Source organism: Polypterus senegalus, chromosome 3, assembly GCF_016835505.1.
Source record: "Polypterus senegalus isolate Bchr_013 chromosome 3, ASM1683550v1, whole genome shotgun sequence".
Lineage (NCBI taxonomy): Eukaryota > Metazoa > Chordata > Cladistia > Polypteriformes > Polypteridae > Polypterus > Polypterus senegalus.
Genome location: NC_053156.1, coordinates 261489042 through 261504852, shown reverse-complemented (window position 1 = coordinate 261504852; position 15811 = coordinate 261489042). Strand labels below are relative to the sequence as shown.

At 37.3% G+C, this 15811-nt stretch overlaps 1 protein-coding gene across 3 annotated transcripts in view; it reads right to left on the bottom strand.

The window, feature by feature from the left end:
- Positions 1-15811, bottom strand: part of trim54 (tripartite motif containing 54) — a 131661-nt gene that overhangs the window by 20680 nt on the left and 95170 nt on the right. Inside the window, exons 8-9 of one of the 3 annotated variants that reach the window (XM_039749005.1) lie at positions 9357-9443; positions 8283-8327 (exon numbers count right to left, since the gene is read on the bottom strand). In XM_039749005.1, the coding sequence (XP_039604939.1) occupies positions 8283-8327; positions 9357-9443 (132 nt within the window). Of the gene's footprint in view, positions 1-3196; positions 3346-8282; positions 8328-9356; positions 9444-15811 lie in introns of those variants that run through there. The other 2 variants (XM_039749008.1, XM_039749006.1) reach the window with 2 other exon arrangements.

Genomic DNA, 15811 nt, shown 5'->3' with positions numbered 1-15811 from the left:
TTTACAGTTCATTGGCAGTGTGTAAAATGATCAGTGTTGCAGTAATTGTGATGTTCTTTGCATGAAAAAAAAAATTTTCCATTAAAATTTCACTTTTTGTTTGTGAATTGTGACATTTACTTAAAAAGTGCAACAAAAAAGTATTTGGTGTCCAGGGGTGCATTAACTCCCAAGTATGTGGCTGTTTAAGGGTTAAAGTGGAAATTTTGAGATTAAAGCCGAAATTTCCACTTTAATCACAAAATAGACCTTTTCACTATGTCCCTATTTTTTTCTCTGTGGCTCAAATATGCTTCCATACATTCTGCTGCTGTTGTGAAGATGAAAATAAAAGAGAGCACAGAAGATGGTATGTGAGACCTTTAAAATGTATTGTGTCATTACATTGGGGAATATGTGACACTTGAATATAAAAGCACCACAAATGCATTTATATGTTGGCATTTTGCTTTACCACATTGAACCATTCATCAAACGTCGAAGCACACACATCGATCCTGGCCTGCTTTGTGTGAGTGGGCCTTGTGGAGGGCTGGGATCCCATGAACCTGATGCTGTTAAAGAAAGGTTCCCAGCCAATGCAATCACTGAATAGAAATGTGAATGAAGTCATTGTTTAGCATAAATTATTTTTCACTATTTACAATATACAAAAAATAAAGACGAGCATAGAAAAAAAATTAAAAATTGAACAATTGTTTAACAAAACAATCCAAACTCAAGCAACAGTACTGAAGAGCATTTTCACTTTTAAAAAGTAAAGCCCACACATTAAGATATAAATGTCATTATGAGAACAGATTGCTAATTAATATCAAGTATAGAATATGGATGAGGATATTTCTGTAGTCTGTGCCATCAGGCAATTAAATTGGAAAAGGAAGTCATTGGAATTCAGAAATCCTTTGCAGCATTAAAAAAGCCAAGTACCTGATCTTAACCCTGGATGCCATTGCTCAGTTTTCTTATGTCAGCAAAAATTATATTTAGCAGGAAGCAGTGTCACATATGAGGCAGCCATTAGCAAATATATATATATATATATAATGAAATAAATTCCCAGTCTCTCAGGTAAGCACTAAATGGACAATCTGTTAACTGAATTTAATAAGGACACTCAGGCAAACAGATTGAGATGGTTCATTAAGTTCCCAGAAACTTTACCCAAAAGAAAAAGAGTTTATAAAAATAAGATTACATAATTCAGTTGAGCTACATCTGTTACTTGATTTAATATCACCTTAAAATTAATCTGGCTTTTGTGTTGATACTGTTTGTAAAATGTATACTGCAGTAGTACCAACAAGACCGTCCTGTTATGCTATAACAATAGAGTGTATAAAAGAGAAAGAAAAAAAAACAACTTTATTATACTTTATTGTACATCAAGGATGTACCGGTAATGTGTTTATTTTTGTATTTATGTCTAATCAAATTAAATGCAATATGTCAATTTATAAAGTAAATATACTGTATACTTTATATAATAATGTATTATTAACTTGCACTGCTCATTGTATCAGTTGGTAAGGCATTGGTACTGAAATTCTAAAATTAAAGATATTGTGGCATCCGGCCGGGGCTGGAGCCCGGCCGGGACGCCCAGGAGGACCGGAGGAGGGCTTGTACCTCCTCCAGACTGCGAGGGGGCGACCGCCCTGGTTACGTTGGGGGCCACGGGTAGAGGGCTTGGAAGCCCGGTGCCTGAACAACCCTGGAGCCCAGCACTTCCGCCACACCAGAAAGTGCTGGGGGGAAGAAGACAGGGGACACCCGGAGGGCTTCCGGGTGCGCAGCTGGCACTTCCGCCACACTGAGGCATGTCTGCGGAGGAGTGCCGGGAAGCAGCTGGAGCCCATCCGGGTTCCTATTTAAGGGTCAGCCTCCCTTCAGTCGAGAGCGGAAGTCGGGTGGAAGAGAGACGGAGCTGGAGAGAGGACTGGAGGCGGCCAAAAGGGCATAAAGGACTGTGTGAGAGGCCCGAACTTTGGGGGAATCGGTGCTGGAGGCACTGGCGTTGTGCACAGGAACTGTAAATATTGTAAATAAACGTGTGTGTTGGGTGAAACAACAATGTCCGTCTGTCTGTGTCCGGGTTCAAGTTCACAATATACACAACTGCTGTAGATCATTTATAGCTCATGTGGCCCCAAGATCCCTCTTTAGGTTCATTGGTGGCTTTAAGTTGGCCAGTGCTTCTGAGAACTGGCATCTCTTGTGGTAGACTGGTGCCGCATTCCTGTTAGGCCTCTGCTGCCTGCTTGAGCCAGTGAATTGAAAGACTGAATATTTTTTAGTTCCATATATGAAGGTCCAAAAGTGTTGTTCAATAACTATTTAGAGTTACCAACTTATTTCTAAATTGACACTTACTACATTGGTAGTCTGCGCCTCTCTCATACACTTTGTACAAGCAAAGGTTATACTTGCCATCTGCAGACTACTCCTTACTCCACTACATCGTTTATGCACCCACTTCTGTTGTGGAAAAACTTTCCTCTGTTTTCAAGAAGTCAGTCACGGACTCAGATGAGAATGCAGAATAATTCTTTATTTGCACATAAATATGCACAAATGTCTCAGTCCATAGAGTGAGCACTCAATAAAACAATTATTCCTTTCTATGCTTTTCTATTACCATTACCTTTTGCAATAATTCATATCATTGGACTCTTAATATGCACAATTCTATCATTTTAGCCAATCAACTACAGCCACCAGTAACTTGTTGATTCTTCTATTCCATTGCTTTGTTAATAGGGGTCCCCTATGGGCTTTCCCATTGATCTTATCACTGCTTCACAATAGTTCACATTAGTTTAGTCCTTGCTTTTTAAGGGGGTGTTCATTACTCATTTGGTTCATTTTAACTTAAGTAATTACATTGGTGGCTCCTTTAAGATGAGGCAACCCTCATTGCTCAAGCTTTAAGTCACGTTTAGTTAACACTTTAATTACTTTCAGTCCTTTTCCTTGTTTTTAATAATCTATTATTACAACTTAATTACGTTATGCACTTGTATTAAATTGTAAAAATGATAATTTATTGATTAAAAATATTTGATCAAAATTCTATACTTCTAACTAACTATGTATTAAATTGCATTTCTCCTACAAACTTTGTACTACAAACATCACACAGCCACTTAGTAATTTTTTTGCAGCTTTTGGAAACAATACTAAATGCAGGAGTATATGACTAAATTACAAGGTGCATTGATAGCTCAAATATAACCAAACCTAAACTTATATATTTTTAGATACAGACAATTTATTCAGCTTCCAGGATCTGTCAGATTTTGGTTTTGGTCCATTTTAGGATTGTCATTTGCAGATGCTGTCAACCTAAGAAATTACAGAGTGGTAAGATATAGATATGTAAGGAGCAAATCTAATGTAATTTCATGTGAAAATTAACTTGGTAAAATTATACATCTATATGTGAAAATGGCTAGTTTCAGTTTCACTGTGGTAAATTACTCTGCTTAATCAATGTAAGCCTTTGACTGAGCCTTTCTAAATATCCTAGAACTTTAGTGCAATACTACCTGAAATATGGTGACCACAAATTCAGCGTTTTTGGCATGAGTTAAATGAAGCAGAGGCAAATTACTAGCAGCAATATGTACTGTTTTCTCTTTGTTGTATTTGTCGTTTCTTGCTTATTCCATCTCATCTCACTGTCTACAATTGATACTTTGTACTGGGCTGTGATGTAATTATTTACTTTGCAAAGCACTTCTCTCATAGTCCGGCTAAGGAAATTAAGATGGGATAGATAGATAGATAGATAGATAGATAGATAGATAGATAGATAGATAGATAGATAGATAGATAGATAGATAGATAGATAGATAGATAGATAGATAGATAGATAGATAGATAGATAGATAGATAGATAGATAGATAGATAGATAGATAGAACATTCCATACAAATAGATCAATTTTATAAGAATAGGAGAGAAGAGCCAAGCAAAATGACACCTTTTACTGGCTAACTAAAAAGATTACAATATGCAAGCTTTCAAGGCAACTCAGGCCCCTTCTTCAGGCAAAATGTAATAAGTTTTGTTTGTTGGACAGTTATCTTATCCAAAAATCTCTTGACCATACATTGTTCTTTTCTCTCTTGTTAAATTAATCTTAGCCTTAGTGAACCTATTAATTTTTTACATTTAAGATTTTTCCTTTAAAGATTTACCATTGTTGTTTCTTGTCCTAGTGTGTGGATATAAACACAGGAAACTTCAGTTTCTGTATTACATCTTGCCTGAAGAAGGGGCCTGAGTTGCCTCGAAAGCTTGCATATTGTAATCTTTTTAGTTAGCCAATAAAAGGTGTCATTTTGCTTGGCTCTTCTCTACATTCATAATGGCTAACACGGTACAACACCCTAGTACTATAAGAATAGGATTGAAAACAAATCAACACCCACCCCTGAGAAAGAGAGCATGGGTAGCAGAATAAAACTTATTTTTACTAGGTTTAAGTAAATAGATAAATTAATAAGTGAATATAGATGAATGGAGAAGAAAAAGAAAGAATAGGGAGAGAATCTGCTTCCTCAGTGCTTTAAAAGCTTATTCTAAAATGTTATTGATCAGATCCTGCCAGGTTTTGAAAAATTTCTGCATAGATCTCTAAGTGAGAATCTGATTTTTTCCAATTTCAATAGTATATAACATCAGTTACCCACTGACTTAAAAGGGGAGAGTTAGGATTTTTCCAGTTTAGCAAGATAAGTCTGCATGCCAGTAGTGTAGTAAAGGCAATTACAGTTTGTTTGACCTTCTCCAGTTTAAGCCCATCTGGAAGAACACCAAACACAGCTGTTAGTGGATTAGGAGGGATTGTGACACCAAGGCTGTCTGAAAGGCATTTAAAAATGTTGGTCCAGAATGATGTTAATTTGGTGCAGGCCCAAAACATGTGACCCAGTGAGGCTGGAGCTTGATTGCAGCGTTCACAGGTTGGATCTTGTCATGGAAACATTTTGGACTGTTTTAAGCGAGACAGATGTGCTTGATGCGCATATGGAGCTCAAGTGAATTCTCTGCATTGCTACCTTCCAGTCCTTTTCTGAGATGTTGAATGAGAGATCCTTTTCCCAGTGTCCTCTTGGATCTTTGAAAGGAAGGGACTGTAAAATGGTTTTAGAAATTGCAGAGATGTTGTCTAAGTCCTTGAAACTGATCAATATATTTTCCAGCATAGAGGGAGGTGGGAGGTGAGGAAAATTGGGCAGGTTCTGTTTAACAAAGTTTCTAATTTGAAGATAGTTAAAGAAATGTGTTGCTGGAAAGTTAAATTTGGAGTGTAATTGTTCATATGATGCAAAGATGTTGGCTATGTACAGATCTCTAAGTGATTTAATCCTAAATGTTTTCCAGATATTAAAAACTGCATATGTTTGCGAGGGTTGAAAAAGGTGGTTCTCATGCAAAGGTGCCACAAATAAAAGGTTCTCTATCTTAAAATGCTTCCTACACTGGTTCCATATTCTGAGTGAGTGAAGCACTATTGGGTTATTAGTATAGTGGCGATAATTTGCATTTATTGGGGCGCAAAGCAAGGAATATAAAGAGAAACTGCAGGATTTTATTTCTATTGCAGACCAAGCCTGTATATGTTCATCTATTTGTGTCAATGTCCAGGTTTTTATAGCTTGTATGTTTGCTGCCCAGTAGTAAAAACTACATTCATATTATCTATTAATCAATAGACAGATGTTTTTGGTTTCCATTTAGGTTTAATGTGCTCTCTGCCTCGTTATCTGTGTGTTTTAACAAATCTGCATTTACTGTGTATGTGTACCGGGTATGTATTTAGTAAACAGTATAATCTGGATTTGTATTTTAAAGGAAAATTGTTCACAACACTCTGGAGCTGCACTCAGTGTAGAGCACTATACAAAAATAAGTTGCATTTATTAAAATGATGTTAATACATTCCTGATTATCATGGTGTCTGGTAGTGACAATGTAAGTTGAACATACAAAGTTATAATTTTACTGCAGTCTGTACTAATACTATGTCTATTGATAACAACAATAAACATCTAAAGCCTACCATTAGGTGTCCGCTAACTCGTTCCAATGGATCTGCTGACTACTGATGATCCATCCATCCATCCATCCATCCATCCATTATCTAACCCGCTATATCCTAACTACAGGTTCACAGGGGTCTGCTGGAGCCAATCCCAGCCTACACAGGGGACAAAGCAGGAAAAAAACCCCAGGCAGAGTGCCAGCCCACCACATACTACTGATGATGTCTACTCAATGTAGTGAGAATAAACCAGACAAGTTGTCTTTACACATCAATTTACATGCCCTTAATTGGCAATTTTGTAAATGATGATGTTCATATTTTAGGTGTTTTAGATTTTTCATTGCAATTCCTTTAATTTATACTATATTTAATATGACAAGAAGAACCTGAAGGAAACAAACTAATTTGGGACTTGGGACTGGGAAATAAACCACAAACCCCTTATGCACTGCATAAAATACGAGGCTGTTTGGAGCACAATACTTCCTGAATAGCCGGAATATTATTATTATCATCCTAAACTGGGATTTAGGTTCATGAAAGGCCTACATTTCAGGAGTTTGTCTGAAAACAACTGATCATCACTAACTAATATTTAATTCCATTTACTTTTCATTGTTTCTACCTGATATTTTATCTTGGCATAAGAAGCCAGAGCTATAATACAATAATTGAGGAGGCCGGAATGTGGCCTCTGTTATTTAGTAATTGCAGGTCATCACCTCTGTCAAGAACAGAATTAAAGGGGCTTTTTTTATAGTTACAGTCATCTTATTTAGTATAATAAATTCTGTAGCTTTCCATAGTTCTCATTATCAAAATGTACCTGCTGGTAAGAGTCAGAAAGTTATTAGAAAAAGCAAAGATACAATGAGATAAAATAGGAAAATGTAACCTAACTGGTGAGATGCAAATCACCTTTCTAAGCCCCTTTGAAATGATGGAAGTGTTTCTCTGAAATTGCCCAGCATGCTACAGTATCCAGGCTTCTAGAATAATGAGCCAGATGCACCTCATTCATATTCATTTGTGAGACACCTTAAAAGAGCTGTACAGTACAGAAGCTAGTCTATTACTTGGTGTACTATAAATGTTTATGCTTTACATGGAGACTAGGAGAAACATGTAGCAAAATAATATACTGCAGAAATTATATTATTGTCTAAGGAATTTAAAAAATGCCCATTTATCACTTCCTAATCTACTTAATCCATGGTCACAGGGATTCAGTGGCTTTCTCAGCAACAGTGAACTCAAGGCAAGAGCAAAATTTGGAAAGGGTGCTAAAATCTCACAGCTAAATTCTAACCTTTGGGCATATTTGTAAATGAAGGAATTTGTACTTTTTAATTCCATCAGTGTTTTGTTTTTCATTAACTTGTATATAGACTTTGTAGCATTTATGATGGTCTGTAGTTACAAATTGTGAAACTACATCTGTGGCAGAATATCCATTCTGCATTTAAACTCATGCAACGTTAAGTACACACAGAAGGACAGTGGATGAGATGGTGTTATCTTCATTCACTTTCCATAATTTTTCAAATCTCCACTTGATGTCATTTTGAACAGTCCCCGCTGTTGCTTATTTGCCAGGCACACCCATTTTAATATAAATCAACATATACTGAAGATGACTTTGACAACTGGATTCAATAACTGCCCTTAACACGCAGTAATGAACTCAGTAACTCGATAAATTTTTTCAACAAAACCACAATATGAGGCCAAAATATGTCTGAAAACAACTCTGCCATCTCAATCAGGTTACTTTATGCTGTCAAAAAAGTATAAAATGAATGGATTAGAATCCCCCATGTAGCACATGGCATAGTGTCACAGTAGAATGAAAACAGTGAAGTGAGAGCAGTGAGCTGTTGTTAAGTATTGGAATGTTCAAAAGCGGAAACATTATTATCTCTAAAAAGTTTAAAATATTAAGAAGACAATTGACCAAGTGTCCCTGATAGGATAAATGGCTAGCAGTACTCAAAGTGTTTTTTTTTTCCTGAAGAAAACCAAAGAACTGTTGCACCTGTCAAACTGCAAATAGTCTGCCATTGAAACTGACAGGAACACTAAATTCTAATTTTAACAATGCTGTACATTTGCTAACTCCCTGTTTCCATCAAATGTGTGGGCACAACAGAGTGCTAGAAATCTGTGAATCATATTGATATGAAAACTTAGTGAAAGTTGTGCTATGGGGGCTTTTGGAAATACATACCTAATAAAAGAATAGCACAGAGGGCTTGAACCCTAATAAGATAATCTGCAACAAAGCAAAGGACTCTCAATTAACATCCTTGTTCATGGATTTCAGGTATACATTTAATGTAAATCCTAACATTTTCTGTACTACTTCTCAAATGACATGTTTGTTTTAAACAGCACAGTTCCAAATGAAGATTTGCAAACGTTTTTTAGCAAAGTTCAATTAAACCCTTTTGAACTTGTGCTAACTAGCTACTGCTTATTTTAACAACATCCGACCATTTTCTTGGTTTCACATAAGGTAACACTGAAGAGTGACCTTAGCACAACTGAACTGTTTATTCAGCTTATCTTTGTCCAATGTATTTCTTCAATAACTCAATCGTGTTGTTACGTTCTTCACAATATTCAGAGGATTCAACCCTTCCATACTAATTATGCCATGAAACTCCTTATTCAGGCACTGGTTTCCTCTTGATTGGGATTTTCCAAATCTCTCCTGACGTGGCCTCCTTCAGTTCCTTCACCATCAGACGTCTCCAAGCTCCTCCAGAAGGCAGCTGCTTCACTTGTGTTCTCTGTTCCCCATTTCCCTCCTACTGTTCCTCTCCTTCATCTGTTCACTGAGTTGACCTGCCGTTCTCTGAATGTTTCTGCTCCTCAGTATTTCCAGTCTTTGGTCTCTCTTTCTGCCTGTCTGCTGAGCCTTCTCTTTCCAGATGTGCGAAGACTGAAAAATGCTTCTCTGTTCCAAGCTTGTGGAATGAGTCCCTTCGTCTATTCGAGCTACAGTTAATTTACTCAGGTTTAGGTGTCTTTTGAAGACATGCTTATTTATTTAATGTGCTTAGTTTCTCTTCTACAGGATATCTGCAGTTGTACTGACAACTTAGCGCTCTGATTTTTACCTTAATCTAGTTGGTGGTTTAATTCTAAAGAGGTGTACTACTCCTTATTTCTGCATTTTTATCTTATTCTCTGTTGCTTTTGATGCTTGCACCTTCTTATCATTCTTGTATGAATCATAACTTGCTTTGTAAGTTGCCTTGGAGAAAGGTGTCTGCTAAATAAATAAATAGAAACTCACCCTCTGCACTTTTCTGCAACAGCTCTTCTTCTTTAAATTCCACATCTTCACCCTCATATTCAACTTCAGCATCATCTATCTGATAGACTGGGAGAGAATTAAAAAATAAAGCAACAGATTAGCTCCAGTTCAAAAAGAAAATAGATCATATCCTACCCACATGGTCATACTGGGACTGTTTGGAGTAGCCAATTGATTAAGCTGTGAGTCTTTGGAAGGTAACTAGAGTAGCAAAATAGCCAACAAGGTCAAAGGGCAAGCTTGTAAATTACACACCAAGCAGCGGCTGAGCTGGGATTTAAGCCCTGGTCTGTGCAGCACTAACCATTGCTATCATTACAATGCCCTTGTTCACTCACAAATATAGAAAGTCAAATTATCATTCTGAAAGGTCTGTTAATGTATTATACCATAAGAGTGGAAGTGTTAAGAATTTAATTATCAGATGTGGATACAGCGTTCAAGTATCAACATTTCCTTGAAACTCTATCAACACTGAAGAGAAATGATTGTGCCATGCCCAAACAACCTGTGAATAGCATTTTCACACATAAATGTCATTAAATGGTAATCAATATGGTAATTACAATATTTGTATATTTTTCTGACATATGAAATATGAACGTTTTGGCTATTTAAAGTAGAAAAGTCTTGCTGAGTGCACTTACAATCTACCTCATTAAAGAAAAACAATTGCATCTGCTATTGAGAAAGGATGTTAAATTGCATAGTCCACTTGGAGCTCAGATGTATGTGACTTTCCAACAAACTTGCTGAAGTGTAGCATTTGTGCAGCTGAATATAGTGTCAATACAAAAATTACAGAAACAGATCATGGCAAAGGTATAAAATCTACAGACCGTGTCAAACGTGTTAATATTCTTTGATAATAACCTGGTGTCTCACAGCTTTATGGACTGGAGCTTATTTCCTAGCTCAGTCACTTTCTGTGTGGAGTTGGCACAATCGCCCACATGGAGTTTCTCTGGGTTTTCTGATTTACTCCCACATCTCATTGACTACAGGTTTAGATCGACTAGAGAATTCAGATTTGCCCAGTATGAATGGCAGTGTGTATGTGCCCCTTGAGGTCAACTGGTGCTCCATGCCTTCTGTTCAGTGTTGTTAGGATAAGCGCCAGCTCTTCACTGTTCAGTAAAGGAGAAAGCCGGTTTGGAAAGCAGATGGATGCACTAATGAGGTGGACAAAAAAACAAGGCTTACGGAACAAACAAAAGCCCATACCCTAGAATCAGACATGTATGGCACTTCCTGCAAAACAGTTTAGAAAAGATTATCATTCAGTTTAAAATTTTACTTCTTGAAAGAAAATCCTTAAAAACTGCAATTGCAAAGCAGGTGTTCTGCTTTTCTAGCAATGCTTAGTAATCCATTCATATACAAAGAATGGTATTATCAAGTCTTTGACCGATAGTTACTAAAGTTCAGAAATTCAGCTAAGTTTATTATGCCACCTCTCTGGATTCTGTAGTGCTTAAAAGATTCCAGACAGGAGGACCCCATGGCATACTTGCACTCTTACTCTTCATTTCAAACTGAAGAGAGGAACAGAGAAACCCAGTTATCACACAGCACACTTGACAGTGGTGCTTCACAACAAAAGTGGCATCCCTCAGACAGGCAGGATGAAGTTCAGAGTTCAATCACAGCATCACCTAGATCAACATCAAGGATCTCTGGTGGTTGGCTTGAATGAATATTGAGAATATATATGAGAAAATATGAGAAAGTATTTGTTGAAACTTCTGAGTGGTTAATGGTCAAAGTATTTATGGCCCTCTAATGTTGTTTCCAGTCATAATTTGTAAAAGAGTTAAAGTTTGCTAGTAGCAAAGGGCACTGCTGACCTAACGCCTATCAGATGCTGCAGTTGCTTTAGTAGAAATCATATTTGCATAGTGGTGGGCTGCCTGGCGAGGGGACGCATGTTCTACTGCTTAGCTTCTCCATGCACACCAGGCAAGATAAGGTGATCGTCATTTTGCCCACAATTATTATTCCAAATGTATTCATGACTCTTATTACTGTATTAACTGAATTGAAATAAGTTGAAAATGGGCTTGAATAAATGGAATAACATGAATATACATTGCAAAATATGACAGAAATATACAATACAATTTCAATGATAATAATCCACTGAGTCACTCCTTTTTAATAATTAAACTCTACAGAAATATTGAGAAAAGCAAAACTCTTCTATATACTATACTGTCAGACATGCATGTTTAGGAGACAAACTCAGGGCTTACGTAATGGCTGTTGCACTCCAAACCACAGGGTGGCACTGTTGTCTAATGTCTTTTTTCTACCGCCCTCTGCAGAAGGGATGATTGACACACCATCCACCTCTGATGTCACTTCTAGTTTCCGCCCTCCTGATCCCACTCCCTCCAAGCTGCAACAATGATAACTGTCCGCAACTTAGATTAATCTGAAGAAGGCTCCCATCTCAAGAAGGCATCATTTATTATTTTTAATTTTGTAAATTTCTTTTTTAGACATCATAATATATGGGGTTCACCAAACCCTTTTATGTGTCTCATTGTTTTCATTACAACGCACATAAAATGAATCAATTAAAACCCAACCACAATCTACAAGACACCAAACATAAGCTTATATAATGCAAACTGCTTAAGTGTTTAATAAATTTCATATAATGTACAGTTTTGGAAATGTATGCTGTTCAAAAACACGCTCCCTATGCTGTAGGAGCTCACTACTCAAGTTCAGGTTAAAGACATCAGAGTTCATGGAGGCATTTTTATATGAGTATCTGACACTCATTTTTCTCTTTTGATCATATATTTGCTATTCTGGCTCCTTAAACGTGCAATTACGATGTTATATCATAATTTAACTTAATGAGAATTTCACTGAAACTGGGTAATTGATGTCGGTAATTCGGTTTAGTGTGAGTGAGCGTGTGGAGTCCTCTTCAAGTATGGTTGTTGTCTTCTGCCTAACTACCTTAGATCAGCCTCAGCTCTCCATAACTCTAACTGAGATGGCTCAGAGAATAGATGAATAGATGCTCACAATCAAAGAATCCACGTTGCCTCTAAGAGATCACAGAGTCATGGTAACATCAGCAAACCACTTGACAGCAGCCCACCAGAGTCTCTCTCACGTGCACACACCCTGACCTAAGTCACATGCATTTGAAAAGTAGATGGAAGTTGGATCACATGAGAAAAACCTGGTGAACATAGGAAGACCATTAAACAATGGAATATCATGCAAAACAAAGACATGTCCTCTTCCTAATATTAACTTTGACAGTTCTGTTAAATGGAGGAAGATTACCACAATGCACTGGTACAGTACAAGAGGTATATGTCTGCCTTTGAGGACAAAAACAAATCACCAGGCCCAGGTAATATTTATCCTCGTGTTCTTAAGGAGGCTAGTGAGTACATATATAAACCCTTGACACATATTTTTAGGAAGTCACTGAGCACTGGAGAAATTCCGAAGGACTGGAAAATGGCAAATATCATCCCATTATAGAAAAAGGGTGACAGGGCAGATCCAAGCAACTATAGGCCAATAAGCTTAACATGCATCACAGGAAAATTAATGGAAGGAATTATTAAGGATAAGATTGAGCAACACATGACAAGGACAGGAGTTATTCTGAATAGTCAGCATGGGTTCAGAAGAGGGAGGTCGTGTTTTACTAACATGTTGGAATTCTATGAGGTTGCAACAAAAGCATACGATCAAAGTGGAGCTTATGATATTATTTATCTGGACTTTCAGAAAGCATTTGATAAGGTGTCACATGAGAGGTTGGGCATCAAGTTAAAAGAAGTGGGAGTTCAGGGTGATGTTTTTAGATGGGTGCAGAATTGGCTCAGACACAGGAAGCAGAGGGTGATGGTGCGAGGAACCTCATCAGAACTGGCCGATGTTAAGAGTGGTGTTCCACAGGGGTCGGTGCTAGGGCTGCTGCTATTTTTAATATATATATAAATGATTTAGATAGGAATATAAGTAACAAGCTGGTTAAGTTTGCAGATGATACCAAGATAGGTGGATTAGCAGATAGTTTGGAATCCGTTATATCATTACAGAAGGACTTGGATAGCATACAGGCTTGGGCAGATTTGTGGCAGATGAAATTTAATGTCAGTAAATGTAAAGTATTACACATAGGAAGTAAAAATATTAGGTTTGAATACACAATGGGCAGTCGGAAAATCGAGAGTACACCTTATGAGAAGGATTCGTAGAGTCATAGTGGACTCTAAGCTATCAACTTCCCAACAGTGTTCAGAAGCCATTAAGAAGGCTAACAGAATGTTAGGTTATATAGCACGATGTGTGGAGTTCAAGTCCAAGGAGGTTATGCTCAACCTTTATAATGCACTGGTGAGGCCTCATCTTGAGTACTGTGTGCAGTTTTGGTCTCCAGGATACAAAAAGGACATAGCAGCACTACAAAAGGTCCAGAGAAGAGCGACTAGGCTGATTCCAGGGCTACAGGGGTTGAATTATGAGGAAAGATTAAAAGAGCTGAGCCTTTACAGTTTAAGCAAAAGAAGATTAAGAGGTGACACGATTGAAGTGTTTAAAATTATGAAGGGAATTAGAACAGTGGATAGAGACTTGTATTTTAAAATGAGTTCAAAAAGAACATGGAGACACAGTTGGAAACTTGTTAAGGGTAGATTTTGCACAAACATTAGGAAGTTTTTCTTTACACAAAGAACGATAGACACTTGGAATAAGCTACCAAGTAGTGTGGTAGACAATAAGACGTTAGGGACTTTCAAAACTCAACTTGATGTTCTCTTGGAGGAAATAAGTGGATAGGACTGGCGAGCTTTGTTGGGCTGAATGGCCTGTTCTCGTCTAGAGTGTTCTAATGTTCTAATGACCGATTTACAGTTTATATCTGAATTTGTGCACTTATGTTAATTTTTTTCTAGTTATAAACAACTCCTTGTAAGGACCACATAGAAAATTCCATAAATGTTTTTACTAAAATGTTATTAAATTAATTTGCATTTGAACATTGTATGTATATTTAATATGTCAAAGATGATGAACTTTAGTCAGTGTGTGCAGTAAGCGTCATGTGGGCTGCACATAAAGTGGTGCTGACAGATTTGGAAAGAACCATATATGAGGTATAGATGAACACCATCTGCTTGCTGACGTCATGCTTTAATTTGATGTTATATTTGATGATACATAAAAAAAATAGTTTACACGAAAGAATCTTAAATAGAGCTTCCCAAAATCTTTTTCCTAAATGTCCTCATTCTAGTACAGGAATGAAGAGATCAGACAGCAAATTTGGCATAAGGTAGGAATCACCCAGCATGCGCTGCTCTATCTTCATTTGATAGCAACTGACAAAAATAACATGGATATTAGTAGGAGCCAGACATCCATCTTTATTTTGCGGGATACACTCAAAATATATTTAGTCAATTATGAGAAGACACACACAGCTTTGAGTACCAATGAAAACCAATATAGACGTTGGAGGCAGCCATGAAGTTTAACCAATATTCAATACATCACTGTGGTCTTTTACACCCATATAACCAGCTCCAGAGTATTATTGTTGGCATACAACCTATAATACATATTTTATCTTTAAATATTATAATTATTATGTTACATTGCGTACTACTATTCCTTCTGATTATATATAATTTCTTGGGTAAATGCTGAGGATGTTCTTTGTTCCTTGCAGATGGCTGTGAAGCTCCCGGTTAGTTTGTTGCACCAGAACAGTTCTACCTTAAAGTTATAAAAAGTGTTGCCACATTCTGGCATTTGAGACCCTACAACCACTGAATCCAAAGCACTGTGGAACACTACAGCTGCTGATCTGCTGAAACAAAGGACTTTGGAATTGAGGACCTTTGCCACCTTCCATCCTTAGAACTTCTGGAGAAGATAATAGCCGGAGTATTGTGAGCACCTCAGCTCACTGATGCTCTGTTGACTCTCTGTTGACTACTATCACAGGTCTTCCAGAAGAGCCTGATTGTGGATTTCTATACTGAAAGATTCATCCATGGAAGTCAAGTACAAAATTATCATTTACGTCTTGATTGTTTTGTTATTTTGCTCCGTTGGCAGCTTTTAGGCAGTACCTTTCCACAGTGCATTCAACCTGGTCTACCCAAGGAGCCAACTCACCCGCCTGGACACAGATGTAGCGAACATTCAAACTACACACAGAGAGTGAGCTGATTGGTAGTTGAATCCAAGTGTCTGTTCATCTGTGCACTCCTTTACTAGGATGTATAAATAAAAAAGTCATGATGTGTGCACTTTATGACATGAAGAAGCAAGAACATTTGTGCTTGTGGTGACCAGGAAGGGGTTCAAATCCAAGACTCTGGACTTGTGATGCAGCAGCACTAACTAATGAATGTCCCCGTCAGTAAGCAAATCAATATACCACA